The sequence below is a fragment of the Protopterus annectens genome, chromosome 5.part0, assembly GCF_019279795.1.
Source record: "Protopterus annectens isolate FY-2018-M chromosome 5.part0, PAN1.0, whole genome shotgun sequence".
Taxonomy (NCBI): domain Eukaryota; kingdom Metazoa; phylum Chordata; order Ceratodontiformes; family Protopteridae; genus Protopterus; species Protopterus annectens.
The window spans coordinates 1,982,995,941-1,983,011,501 of record NC_056735.1 but is presented as its reverse complement, the minus strand read 5'-3'; the positions used below and the strand labels follow the sequence as shown (position 1 = coordinate 1,983,011,501).

General features: G+C 37.7%; 1 protein-coding gene across 3 annotated transcripts in view; it reads left to right on the top strand.

Annotated features, from left to right (window-relative positions):
- Window positions 1–15,561, top strand: part of DACH1 (dachshund family transcription factor 1) — a 1,758,683-nt gene that overhangs the window by 1,635,961 nt on the left and 107,161 nt on the right. The window contains exon 12 of one of the 3 annotated variants that reach the window (XM_044071748.1): window positions 338–432. The exons of 1 other annotated variant lie outside the window; for it this stretch is intronic. In XM_044071748.1, coding sequence (XP_043927683.1) covers window positions 338–432 — 95 coding nt within the window. Of the gene's footprint in view, window positions 1–326; window positions 433–15,561 lie in introns of all 3 variants that reach the window. One more of the 3 variants, XM_044071747.1, reaches the window with a different exon arrangement.

Below are 15,561 nucleotides of genomic sequence, written 5' to 3'. Positions count from 1 at the left end.
GTATTCACCACTTCCCTGTGCACATGCTTTTATGCAAGCTGGAATCCATTACGTATGGTTCATAGACACTCGCAAAGATTAAAACCTTTGAATCTGACTTTACAGTTTCTGGTAGGATAAGATTCCACTGTGTTTTAAAGAGCTGTCTTCTTGTCGGTTCTGAACTTTGTGAACTGAATATTTTGCTGACACATATCTGCATGAATTATCTGAGCTACTAATGTGCATTTTTAAGCATGCTGTGTTTTAAGTAACCTCTTGATGCATAGACATACAACTTCTTCAAGTATAAACAAGGGTATTCCCTCATTTGCATGCCTGTGTAGCTTGTTTTCAGAAGGAAGATTCATCCGCCAGGGGACCATGGTGCGGGCAAATGTTAGCCATGCAGCAGACACAGCTTCTCTCCCGCAAAACCACTGGACCAGTGGGGTAAACAGAAATTTATGAATTATAAAATATTTCATATTTATTTGATGGTGTGGTGGGTTGGAGGAATGGGGAATGTTTCATTGCAGAAGCTGATATTTTGAGCATTTTGACATTGTCCAGAATGTACTTCCTGATGCATTTCATGTAAGCTTGTATTTTGTGTAATTAGTTTTGATACAGAAATGGGAGAAGAGATGGTAATATCAGAATCAGATTGTGTGAAGACAGGTCATTCATGATATCCTATGCATGCTTAATATTAGTATATTCTCAGTACTGTTTTAGTACAAAACAAGAAGTCTGTTCCAGTAAAGTACTTAGCCTGATAGTAATGTGTTTTTCTCTGCAATAATATAAGAAAGTAACTTTTCATAATATTGAACCATTGTTTTTCATTTCTGCTCTACTCCACTTCTATCCAATATATCCACCAGAAAAAGAAAGACAACAAAAACATCTTCAAGTAGGTCAGCATAAATATATAGATTTGCATATGTGTGTGTATATTTATGTATATATGTATGAGTGTAGATCTGTAGGGTTATCTTTGCATTGGTCAAATTTGTACTGGTCAGTCTGTAAATGGTCAAGCAGAAATGGTTGAACTTATCTTGTTCAAATGGGTTCTGTATGGAGGATAAGACTAGTCCCCTGGCAGAACCCATGTTAAAGCACATTTAGGTGTTTCTGGATGTAGTTTTGCATGGAGAACAGAACTTGCCCCTCTTCAGGACCTATATCAAAGCCAATTCCTGTGTTTCAGCAGAACTGGCTTTGATTTTTTTATCACATGACAACAGAACAGGTCGATAAAAGATAAAATATATAAACATAATGTGTGTGTGTGTGTGTGTGTGTGTGTGTGTGTGTGTGTGTGTGTGTGTGTGTGTGTGTGTGTGTGTGTGTGTGTGTGTGTGTGTGTGTGTGTGTGTGTGTGTGTGTGTGTGTGTGTGTGTGTGTGTGTGTGTGTATATATGTATACACATACATCACACCCACAGCACGTTTGTTGTCTATAGATATATTTATGTTTAAATATATGTATATGCAATAAACGTAAAATAAATGCATATGTGCTTGTGTGTATGTTTCTGTTTATTTTATTTATTTATTATTTATTTCAGTTTGATGAATGGGGAAGTCCACTGGGCCTAAAAAGATCCCGTTTTCAGTGGAAGCCCGGGGTGAAAAGCTCCAGTAACAATGACAGACATATTAGCATATACACATACAGAGCAAAGAAGTCATACAGCTTTATGCAGCATTCTACAGTAAAAAAAAAATCTACATTCTACAATAATAATAATAATAATCATCATAATAATAATAATAATAATAAAGTCTAGCAACTGTACAGTCTAAGAGTCATCAACAGTGGATTGCAATTTAAATTTTACATTCCACAGTAATAGTAGTAAAAATCTAACAACAGTACAGTCTATGGGTCATTAACAGTGAATTACAATTGAGGATGAGAAATTGTTGGAAATAAACTATTAACAAAATTTGGAGGTTAAGGAGAAGTAGGAGGGCAAATGATGTGAATGTAGAGATGATGCATAGAGTTAGAAGGTGGGTTTTGTTATAGGAGGGTCCTATGTGAGGAAGGAGCAAGGCCATTTCCACTTTGAAGATAGGTAGGAATGGAGGAGGGATTTAAAGTTAGACTGGTTATGAGTATTTCTAAGGGAGGGAAGAAGAGAGTTCCATAGTTTAGCAGGATAGCAGAGAGTGTTCAGGAGGCCATAAAGGTTTGTAGATTTTGAGCAGGTTCTGATTTTCTGACCTAAGTGAGCGATTAGGAATATAGGGGGTTAAGGAGGTTGAGAGAGAGGGACAGGAAGATGGGTTATATATGAGCTTATGGGCAGTGGTGAGTTTAAGAGTTTAAGAAGCTTCAGATAGTTGGGAAGCTGGAGCCATTGCAGTGAGTGGACGGAGCTGCAGTGATGGGATGAGGTCCCAGAGTTGGTGGCGAATTTGCAAATTTTATTGTAGCAGGCTTCTAATTTAGTTTGAAGGCTGAGCTGAAGATTCAAGAACAGAGAGGCACCATACATTAGGGAGGGGAGAAGGTTTGTGGAGTCAAAGGTCTTTCTGGTGGAGAGGTGAGATAACGGTTATGCCTGTATAGGAGTCCTAATTTTTAGTGTTTTTTTTTTATGTTAGTTTGGATGTGGATATCTAATTTTAGATGTTCATCAATAATGACGCCGAGCAGTTTGCTGTGAGGGACAATTTCAATGGGGGTGTTATTCTGGCTTATGATCTTCAAGGAGTTTTTATCAATGGGGGAGTGTTTAGATGAGGAAATATCATTAATTTGGTTTTATTGGCATTAAGGGCTAGGTGGTTGTTTTGCATCCTGGTTTCAGTATTTGAAAAAGCTGACTGGGTTATCTGCAGAAGGTCGGAAGGGATGTTAGCTGAGAAAATGATTGTTGAATCATCTGCATACTAGATTAGTGTAGAATTGGAGATGGAGTGGTGAAAGTTTTTGATGAATATATTGAAAAGTAAGCGGCCAAGGACAGAACCTTGGGGTACCCCAGTAGGGGTGTAATAGAAAGGAAGAGGTGAAATGTTTCCATTTAACATCTTATTGTCTTTTGGAGAGGTAGCTGGTGAACCAAGCTATGGTGGAAGGGGAGATATTGAGGGAGGAGAGTTGTGATAGGAGTATAGGGTGGGAGGCGATGTTGAAAGCTTTGGAAAGGTCTAGGAATAGGGTTGATATGATTTTGCTGGAGTCACGACATTTCTGTGTGTATTTCAGTATTCATATATATTTATATATCTTTATATAGATATAAGTATATAATTAATTGTAAAATCCCAGAATGAAACATTGATAAAGGGGATCTTGTGGGAGAGAACAGCCTTTTGACACTCAAATATGAAGTAGGTTGGGTATTGCACATAAAAATGTAAATGGTTTGTCTAGGTCCCACAGCCAAAATGGTAGATAAGACATTCATGTCAGGTTAATGGGTTATTATGAGATCAATTATATAAATTGCTCTTGTGTAAAAGGAACTTTCCTAGCAAGACAGATTTGCAACAGATTTAAAGGGGAGGCTCATTGTCTGTATAAAACATGTAATAGAGTCACAAGGGAGAGGCTTATTGTCCTAGACTAGAGCTCAAGTAGAGACCACTTTTGAGCCTCATTTGGATGCGAGTCAAAATGCCTGAGATGGCTTCCTTGAACAGAAAGATCTCCTCAAATGCATAGAGTTTAATCTGTATAAAAACCATGAAATAGTGGGCATGGAGTGGGATGTTGTGGGTGAAGCAGGTCCATTTGGAGCCTGCAACAAGTTCTTCTTGGCTGGACTAGATGTAGTGTTTATATGTCGACTTTTATTTGATCTGTGTAAAGAAATCAGTAATGGACATTTTGTATTGGAGAGACAATATTTTCTTTTCAGAACATGCTTTACAACCTTGGCTAATATGACTTGTGCACTAAATAAAATAGGTTTATAGGTAAGTACTATGCTAGCTGTCATTGTGGGCCATTTTAATCCTAGCCAGTTTATCTTTTGATGCTCAAATTAACCTATCCCATTTGATGTTAGTCCTTACCCTTCTCATAGTTGATAATTATACATCACTCCTAATGTAAATAGCTGGGATCATACCATGAATAGTATGAGTGGAACCTTGCATGGGACAAAGCATTTAGGAGTTGCCTCTGTCTGTTAGTAGTACAGAGGCCAGTCCTGGAGAAAATATTCTGTTTCCCATCCATAGATCCAAGTTGTGATTGAATATGGACTCCAGTGAGTTTTGTTGTAGATGGATGTTGTGTTTGTCTGTCTGTTGTCTGTTTCAGAGCAGTGGTAGCCCCAGCGAGATTGATCTGTCCTTCCAAACCATTCTGTTGATGTTGCAGAGGAGCCTAAGATCCTTAGACTGAGTATTTCTGATGCCATTTGACATGCTGAAGTGCAGTAAATCCATCAGTAATGGGTCAGAGGATGCCTTTTATGCTAGACACAGATGACCTCTTAGCAGTCTGTAGGATGCCGAGCATAGTAATAGGCTTTGAGTCAGTCTGTGTAGGGCATATTGTTTAGGCCTTGTATCATTTTAGTAAGGTATCTCAGTGGGCATTCCAGTTGTATATGTCTGGACAGATTCTGAGAAGGAAATGCCAAACAGGAGAGGTTCCAGCACCGAATCCTGAGAGACTCCACTTTTGACTGGTTTGTTTGTGGAAGTAACTTCTCTTAATTTCATTTCCTGCATCCAATTTATGAGCCAGTTGGCAGTCCAGCAAGTGACACAGGAGTTTATTCCCAGTTTATTTAGCTTTTTTGCTATGCCTGAGTGGGGAATTGTGCCAAAAACTGTGGCCAGTTTGAGGTATGCTTTGTGTACTGTTTTGCCTTCATCTGTTGCTTTGGTGACCTTGTGACCTTTTCAAAAAGTCAACTATTTTGATTAAGCATGACCTGCCCTTGATGAATCCAAACTGATATGTTTCCAGTGTTTGGAGGTTCTCTCTGCTCTCTGTCTTATTAAAGAGTTCCATAAGTGTTTCCATAGCTTTGCACATGTCTGGTCAGACTTATGGGTCTGTAATTGCCTGGGTCTGTGGAAGGTACTCACTTTATGCAGGGTAATGACCGTAGCTGTTCTCCATTTGCTATGTACAATACCTGTATGGAGGCTGAGATTGAACAATGTTGTTAGGGTTGTGGCTAAATCATACTTCATGCTATTTAAGTTGGATCCAGGGATATTGTCAGGACCCATCGATGCAGTATTTTTAGGTTTTGATAGCACTTTTAGGACTTGGTCTTGAGTGATAGCTGGAGACAAGTCAGTTTCAGGTATATTTTCAGAGATATATGGAGGAGAGAGAGATGTATTTTCAATTACTTTCATGTCCAGTGTCATCAAAGTAACCATGTATGTGTGTTTGTGTACACACACACTCTCACAAAAGTAGATACACAAACAGTGTACATAGTTGTCAACAAGATAAGTTCATTTATAACTGTAACTATCCCCAGAGAGCACTACTGCTCCTTGTTGGATATTGTCAGGACCCATCGATGCAGTATTTTTAGGTTTTGATAGCACTTTTAGGACACGGTCTTGAGTGATAGCTGGAGACAAACCAGTTTCAGGTATATTTTCAGCAATATATGGAGGAGAGAGAGATGTATTTTCAATTACTTTCATGTCCAGTGTCATCAAAGTAACCATGTATGTGTGTTTGTGTATACACACACTCTCACAAAAGTAGATACACAAACAGTGTACATAGTTGTCAACAAGATAAGTTCTTTTATAACTGTAATTATCCCCAGAGAGCACTACTGCTCCTTGTTGTAAACAAAACAAACTGGCTACTATTACCAGCAAGAGCAACACTTTTTCTGAACTGTATTATGCTCTAGCTACTAATCTGCTCCATGTGGCCACACCTTGCATGTAAACTCAGACACAGGGATATCAGATATACTCATCACTCATTTGCAGATGACTATCCCGTTTAGCAGAGTGAGTGGCTTAACTAGTAGCACACATGCCTTTGGTGCAGAAGCTTGTGGGTTCTATTACAACACCAGGTAGATGAATTGATGACATTGCAGCACAAAATAAAGGGGGTGCTGCATTCCTGAGTGTCTCATGTTAAAATTAGGTCCTATCTGCTTGAGTTGGTGGTAACTCTGGTGAACGTAAAAGATCCCGCAGCACCTATCTAAAAAAGTAGGAGTTGCTTTATTTAAACACACACACACACACACACACACACACACACACACACACACATATTATTCCACATAATTTACGTAGTTGTGAAACCTCATATCCATCAAACTGACAGCAATTTTACAATTTCTTCATCAGTAACACAGTACAATTTTTGTACACACTTCTTCCATTCCCCTTCCCTTAATTTTCTTCTGTCCTCCCTACTGCTGCTTTTTCCACAACCGTTTTCTGAAAATATGTCTTCATACCTTACATTTTGTTATACAATAGTTCTTCACACCTTCTGTTACACAATACCCACATAGTAACAAATAATATTGCATCCTATTTGTTCCGTTCTTCCTTGTCATATTTACCATTCAGTATCATTTCCAGATTCATTTCCTTGAAACCTTCCCAACTATATGCATTTTTAAACTTTTTTTCTCAAAAGTCTTAATCATTTTATATTATAAAAACAAGGTTTTGTAGTTTCCTCTATCCTCTATCTTGCAATCATAGCACATTCTTGGAACAAACTCCCATTGGAAATCAGAACCCTTTAACAACTGAATGAATTCAAATCGGCTACCAAAGGCTACCTACAAATTGCTGGTCATGCCACTGCACTCACCCTCAATAGCCTGTCTCCCTCTCTTATGTATCCTTCCCTCTCCCCTCATCAGTATTTTTTCTGTTAACTGATATCTCTCTTAGTCATCTTATTTAGTTAATTACCTGTTTACTCAATCCTAAAATATTTCTACCTGTCATATCCTCACTAACTCCAACTAGACTGGCGATACTTATTAACTTTGCTTATTGTACTTGTACACATCTTATGTTAAGTGACTAATTTAATGCTCTTTAAATAATTTCTATGCTTTTACTGTACCAACTTGAAAATATTTGTTGTTAGTATATATGCTTTGACTCTATCATCTTTGAAAATGTTTATTGTTTGTATCTAATTACTATTTTTCACTTATAATTTTGTAATTTTGTGGAGCTTTTCTCCCCGGGCCTCCACTGAAAAAGGGCTACCATCTCAGCCAGACAAACCCAGTCAACAAATGGAAAATAAATAATAAATATTTTTTTTTCTTTTATAGCTTTATATTTCATATTTCCCTTAACAAGTAACTTGTTTAACAAAATTCTCCACAAAAGTCCCCAGTTTCATAAAAATTTCAAATCTTTTCCTTCTTTGCTTTATTGCATTTCTGACATTATCTTTTAAATCACTCTGTGGATATATAATAAAAAACCTTGCATATTTTGTTTCATACCACTCATTTCTTTCCTAACCTGAAATTATTTACATATTCCTTTCTTTCTGTAATCTCTTTTTTCACCTTTACTTGTTTCCATGTCTCTTTATACCTCTAATGTAACAATTTTCTCCACATTCTTGCCTGGACAACCAACAATATAAAAAATGAAACATCATCCTAGGCGATGTCAATATTAACTGGCTAGATATTTCCAATAACAACTCCTCTACAGATATTAACCTTCATATCTATACTCAACTAATCTCTGACATTACTAGCCCCAACATTAAGGAAAACAAAGGCTCAATTATAGATTGGATCTTAGTTACCACCTCAGGGACTCTCCCAAACAGCATTACTGATCACTCCCCAGCATTCATAATAAGTAAACCTACCTCTCTACCAAATGTACACCAATATAGATACACCAGAGATCTATCACATTTCTCCCCAGACTCCTTCAGTAACATCCTACAGAATATTGCCTGGAGCCCACTAAAACGTCTCCCACTTAATGAAGCTGTCAGTTGGATCAGTTCTATATTTCTTAAGATCCTAAATAGCCTTGCCCCTCTCCATTTAAAAAGGATCAAGTCAAAACATGCTGTTTGGCTTACTAAGTCCACAAAACAAGTTATGTCTTCTAGGGACAAAGCTTGGAAAGCCTGGCAAAAAAAAAAAAAACAAATCCCTGTCCAACCTCACTCTTTATAAACACCTCCGCAATCAGGCTAAAAGCCTAGTCACCAAAAACAAAAAAGAATACTTCCAAGCTATCCATGACTAACACAGACTTAACCCTAAAAGTTTCTGTGGAGCAATCAACTCCCTTCTCCACCCTGGAACTAACAACAACCCATGTCCACACCTTGAAAAACACCCTCTGAGATAGCCTCCCTTTTTAACTCACACTTCATTGATACCATTCAGAAACTGACTACCACCTTTCCACCTATAACAACTAACCCAACAGGAACTCCACCCATATACTTCTCTTATATGCCTCTACCTGCTTTCACTCTAATACCCATACCCACCTCCACTATCAAAAAGCTCCTTTACAAACTCAAAGCCTGCTCCAATGCCCCTGACAACTTACCCGCTGAATACTTGCAACTCTCAGCCTCCTCCATTGCTTATTCTATTAGCATCCTCCTCAATAGGTATATTCAGGAATCCTATATAGCTGATATCTGGAAAAGAGCTGTCATTCTTCCACTTCGTAAAGGTGGCATCAACTTTGATACCTCTAACTTCCATCCTATTGCTATCCTCTCCCCAGTCTCCAAAATACTTGAGAAATGTATTCACACTCAGCTCCTCAATCACCTGACCCATCACCAAATCCTCTCCCCCACTCAACATGGCTTTAGACCCAGACATAGCACCAACACCGCCCTCATTTCTTTCCTCAACACAGTCAATAGAGCTAGAAATGCTGATTCCTTAGTCTCTGCACTCTTCCTGGACTTATCAAAGGCTTTCAACACTATCTCCAACTCCCTCCTGCTTACTAAACTCTCTGATCTTGGATTATCTCCCCGTACCTTACAATGGTTTAATAACTATCTCAGTAATAGGCAGCAATCTACCAAGTGGCAACACTATTCCTCTCCTGTCATGACTACAAATATAGGTGTTCCCCAAGGCTCAATAATGGGGCCTCTCTTATTCAGCATATTTGTCAACAACTTTCACTCCTCTCTGACCCATAGCACTGCTATACATTATGCAGATGACGCAACTGTTATCTGCTCTGCTAAATCTGTCCCTATACTACAGAAGCTCACCCAAGAAGCATTTAGTTCCACCGAAACCTGGATGTCCTAGAACCATCTTGCTCTCAACCCCAATAAAACAAAACTTTTAATATTTACCCCCACAAAATCTATCACGATTGACAAGTCACTATTCTCCATTCATTCCCAAAACAACACAAACATAGAAGTCATCCCCAGTACCAAATTACTAGGTGTCACCATTGATGACAAATTAACTTTTGACCTTCACATCCACAACAACATCAAAAAAACTCACCAAAAACTAGATGCCCTGTATAGGCACAACTATTTTCTTAGCCTCTCCACAAAACAGCTCTAGCCTCATCTTTCCTGCTGCCAACTCTTTTATATGGCGCTCCCATTCTTACCAATCTACAGTCCTACTTGAGAACAAAACTAGACTCTTGTTACAGCAAAGTTGCTAAATTTGCTACAAATGCAAAATTTGTACCCACCACTCTTCCACTTTGCGTCAACTAACTTGGCTAGAATCCCCTCACTACCTCACTTTTCTACAATTAACTACAGTTCACCTGCCCTTCCCTCTCCTCCATACCGACTATGTACCACCCTTCCCAACACCTAAGATCTGAAAACAAAATGTTACTGTCTATAGAGAAACCTAAGCTTTCAGCTGGCCAAATGCTGTATTCCTTTACTGTTGCTAAGGCATGAAATAATTTCCCCCTTCTCTCAGAACTATCAGCAATCCTACCTCTTTTAAAAAAATCCCTCAAACTACGTCTTTCCTCTCACTGGTTATGCTCCTGTTCCTCTGCTCACAACTCCACTTCCTGACTTCTCTCCCTGGTGATTTCACCTCTATACATTTCTGGTACTACCACTTCCTCCCCTCTCTCTGCCTATTCACTGCCTTCCTGTCTCTTTAGCCTCACTTTTTCTTTAGCCTCACTTTTCTCTCCTTACCCTTCTATCTCCTCCTTCCCTTACTCTGTACTTATTCCTTCTGCTATGAACCTTGCAGATGTATTTATTATTGTGTTACTTGAATATATGCTTTTATTATGTCAATTTTTTTACATTTTTTCCATTCAAGGTAAATGTATTAATCATTATTTTCCGTTATATGTTATGCTTTTATAGATCTTTGTATGTAAATATTGTGGAGCTTTTCTCCCTGGGCCTCCACTGAAAATGGGCTCAATCTAGTCCCAGTGGACTTTCCTGGTCAACAAATGCAATAAATAAATAAATAAATAAATAGTTATTCTCCATTTTCAAAGTATTAATTACCCTGAAACAGGTGCACTGATGCTAAAAAACAGGATTTTTGAGACCTAACCCTCTTCTTCTTTTTATTGTGTATTATTCCTCTTTTAATAGGCAAGCCATATAAAACTGAAAAATACTTCTTGTAATTCCTTTTCCATGTTTCATGAAAACATATAAACTTTCACAGCATAAGCAAGGGCCCCCAGTATATATGTTTTAAACTTATATTTGTTATTATAAGATATATTACAATTTTTCCTTTGTTACAAGTAATGTTTTTTTATTTCTTCCAGTTTCACTTTCCACTGATTCAGTATGTTTTCATATTCCTCAAAATTAATTCCTAATATATTAATTCCTATTATATTAACTTCCATTCATCCACTTTATTTCACCAAACCCCTTACTTTTTTGGGAAGAATGCATAAAAATGTTGGTTTGTGATGTGCAATTTTTAAGTTCAAGGCTGAATGACTTGGCTGTAACTCCTGAGTCTACCAGGTATAACAAAAAATCCTTATATTTGACTTCATATTGGAAAGTAGTTGTGGGGTCATAGACAAGTTAAAAATAATAGTTAATATCTGAATGTTGATATAGCACTTTCTGCATATATAAATCATTATGCCAAACTACCCTAGTTCCATCTTTATCTACTGGGTGAAAAGGTAAATCATTATTTGATTTGAGTTGCTGCATAGTTGCTCTAGGCATTTTATCATTGAATTTATAAGGTCTAGAAGAAGAATTGGTTATTATATGTAGTTCTTTTATAAGACTGTATTCAAGTGCCTAGACCATAGTATGATAGGGAGATGTAACTGTAGATTTATGAAGTGTAAGTTGTACAACATTAAATGCTTCCAAGTAAAATTCAGATTTATCTTTAAACCGTAGCTGCAAATTAAGTAAACTGCAGAAGTGTTTAAGATTCATTTTTTTGTGGACTATGTTAGTATTATTTACTGTATGATTATTGTGTGATTTTTATTTTTTATTCTTTTTTATTTGTTGTGCATACAGTTTTGTGAAGGTTTTATTTTTCTCTTTTTATGTCTAAGTGGGGTGAGAGTTATGGCATGTATTTTTATATTTTATCTGGCTGTACTCTTTACTCTTGTATGTGGTGGATTTAGGAATTAGTTTAGGTGGTATGATCATTATTAAGGGATGAGACTATGTTTGATTCCTGGACCCACATATGTTAAGCTTCCTGGCAATTTATGGGTTACTTGAAGACTGGGTATATGTGAGTTATGCTTTTTGGAGTATTCATTTGTATGTTAGGAAGGCTTTGTTGTCTGACTGTTGAATTCCTTCAAGAGATTTAATTTCAGCAATGGTGCTTTGTGTTTGAGATAAGTGCATTGTGAATGTATTAAGAGCATTAATTTTGTTTTTTTAGTACACACTTTTCAGCTCTGACCTCAGGTATACTGGCCGTGGAGTAAATGTGGGAAATAATGTTTTAAAGTTATTTCAAATGTTTTTCCCCATACTGTTCAAGCTGGTTTGTCTTCCAGTTTTCAACATGGATGGTGAGTTATCTTCTTTTCAGGTTGTGATTTATTTGCGGTTCTTTTTTCTTTTGTTTGTTATATATTTCATTTTTAGGTTATTTCATTTATTCAGAATGGCCATTTCTTTCCTGTGTGGGGTGAGATGTCTTTCAGGTTTGAGATATTTTAAAGGCACCATTTTTTTATATTTAACATTATTTAACTGTTAAATGCTGCATTCAAGGTTATGTTAACTGTAATGGTTTTAGAGTAAGGATTGGGATTTTATGTAGTTTGATTTTCTGTGTATATGTTTGGGAGGGGAGTATGTGTTTGGGACAGGAATTTTGTAGCAACTTTAGTTTCAATACACTTAGTTTTAAATATGTAGTTTTTAACTTTGATTTATGTTTATAATGTGTTCTTGTTGAATTTATAGTTGGAGGAATTTTGGGTAGGTTTTGTGCATGGGAATAAACCCCTATGTCACCCACTGGATTGCCAACTGGCTCATAGATAGTACTCAGATTATCAAAACAGAGGAAGTTACCTCCACAAAGAGAGCAGTCAGCAGTGGAGTCCCACAGGGTTCTGTCTTGGGACCCCAAATGTTTGGCATCTACTTTTCTAAAGTAAAAGCCAATACTAAGGGGCTCTGGCTGACTAAGTTTGCAGATAACTGTAAGCTTGAAGCAGTCATTGAATCCCTACATGATTTAGCCATCATGCAGGAAGGTTTGTGTCAAGTAAATAACTGGTGCTAAACTCATAGACTGAAACTACATGTCAAAAAATACATTATTGTATCCTTTGGTAAGTCATCTACCCCGGCAATATGCCCCTAAGAGTTGACCCAATAGTTCGGGAGGGATTTGGGAAATTAGGTGGACAGTGACCTAACTTTTAACCAACATGTGTGTGTTGATGGAAGAAAGCCCTTCTATATAGCACAGCTTTTAAACAGAGGGATTGTGTAGAAATCTAGGGATGGAATTGTCTCCCTTTACTCAGCCCTCATTAGGCCAGTCATTATTTTTATTTTATTCATTTATTTTACATTTGCTAACTGGGAAATTCCGACTGGACCAGGTCCATTTTCAGCGGAGGCCCAGGGAGAAAAGCTCCAGCATCAATTTATACAAATACAGTACATCCAGCATAATACAAAAAACAGGTTACATCATGTATGCTGAGCATAGTAATATAACAAGAAATTAATAAAAACACTCCAGGTAAAAGAAGACATAGAACATAGGTAAAAGACAATGTCAGTTATGGTACATCCAGCATAATACACAAACAGGTTTTATCATATATGCTGAGCATAGTAATATAACAAGAAATTAATAAAACACTCCAGGTAAAAGAAGATATAGAACATGGATAAAAAGACAATGTCAGTTATACATTGGTAAGAGAAGAAAACTTATCAAGTAAGATTCTATAGTTAAACGTACCCTTTCAGATGACCAAGCCTACAGGGGATCAGAGATCCAGCATGTGATCAGAGAGGAGTTTGGGGAGTTAATAGTAGTATGGGTAGGGTTTTGTGATACAAGGGCATAACCAGGTGCTAAGAAGGTGCGATTTGATTTTTGAATATGTATGTGGAGGGGGCAGTGGACACGGATAGGGGAAGAGTGTTCCAATTTCTGGCAACAGTGTGGGAGTAGAGCGCTTTCCCTGCATTATTGTTAGCCTTGGTGATGGAGAGGACAGATTTTTTCACTGGATCTTAGGTACCGGTTTGCAGTATAGACAGTAAGTAGTTTGGATAATGAAGGGTTTTTTTCAGGATATTTGAGAATATTGTAGGCTGTGCCCATCTGGTGATAGTTAAGTAGCTGTGGTAGCTCAAGCCACTTTAGTTCTTTTAGTGCAGTACTGTGATGGGTTCTATAGGTTGAGTTAGTAGCAAACTTGGCTATTTTATTGTAGCATGATTCTAGTTTGTCTAGGTCACATTGTCTGATTTGAGTAAAGATTGCTACTGCGTATAATAGAGTTGAGAGGAGGTGGCTTTGTGCAACATCGATTCTTGCTTTTTGTGAGAGAAAGGACCTATGCCTGTGCAGGGAGCCTAGTTTTTTGTGTACTCGTTTTATGGTATGTGAGATGTGAACATCAAAGTGGAGATTATTATCTATTTCAATGCCCAGAAGTTTGGTGTGGTTAGAATGGGAGATGGTGGTGCCATCCTTAGATGTTATGTTAAGGAGAGTTTTTTTATCTATTAGGGGTAAATAGTAGCAGTTTTGTCTTTTTGGGATTTAGAATTAGTTGGATACCTGATATCCAGTTTTCTACTGAGTTAAAGGTATCTTGAGTGAGTGTATGTAGGGTGGTGGGAGATGAGGTGGAGCAGATCAGGGTTGAATCATCCGCATATTGTACGAGTGTGGCATGTCCCCTTTGACATGTATCTGTTCAGACACATGCAAAAAATGGAATGCCCACAGAGATGTCTTACTAAAAGGATACATGGCCTAAACAACATGTCCTACATTGGCCAACTCAAAGCCCTACAGACTGCTAAGAGGTGACCTGTGTCTGGCTTACAAAGCATCCTCCGGCTCATTATTTATGCATTTACTGCACATCAGCAAGTCAAATGTCATCAGGAATTCTCGAACTAGGGATCTAAACCTCTTCTGCAACATGGACAGAATGGTTTGAAGGGACAAGTATATATCACAGAAGATACCACTGCTGTGGAACAGATTCCCATCCACATAAAACAAAGTTCATCCCTGTCCATTTTGAAGCACAACTTAGATCTTTGGATGGGAAACAGAAATTTTACCCCAGGACTACCCCCCCCCCCCCATATTACTAATGGGCAGTGGCAGCTCCTAAATTCTTTATCCCGTGCATGAATCCCCTTAAATTATCTGCAGTATGATCCCATTTATTCTTATTAGGGGTAGTATATAATTATCGACCATGGGATGGGTAAGGCCAATCAGTAACCAAATGTAATAGGTTATTTCCAGCACAAAAAGAGAAAATGGCTAGGCTTAAAATGGCCTGCAATGACAACTAGCCTAGTACTTAACTAAGAATCTATGAACCTATGTTAGGTACAGAATGTAGGGGTTGAAGTAGTTGGTATGAACTAAGTCCAGCTGTTGATGGATGACACAGAGTAGTGCAGAATATTTCCTTAAGGAGGCTGAATGGTCAGACGTACATGATGGTGTGGACAGAGTGATATTAAAATATCTGGTATTGTAGCTGAGCCACCAGTTTTGATGACACATGGGATATGGGAAGATGCAGTTTGGAAAATGAAAAATGGCTGAATACAAATTGTTCACCAATCACTTAGTCATTGTATTAATTGGTAGAAGTATCCTACAACCAAAGCATAATTGGTAGAAACATCATATATTTAAGACAGCGTAAATACTCTGTACCAAACAGAAATGCAAATCATCACCATACTGATCACAGCTGCAATAGCTATATGGGTTATATTCTACCAAGCATGTATCAGCCAGCTAGCGCCCAAAACTTCAGGGTACCTTCCATGCTCCCAAACTGTCAGGCAGCTTGTGCAGAGCTGACTAAAAGATAAGTTTGAGTGAAGTTTCAGAACTTTACTGCAGCCAAAGAGTATGTTCCTGAGTG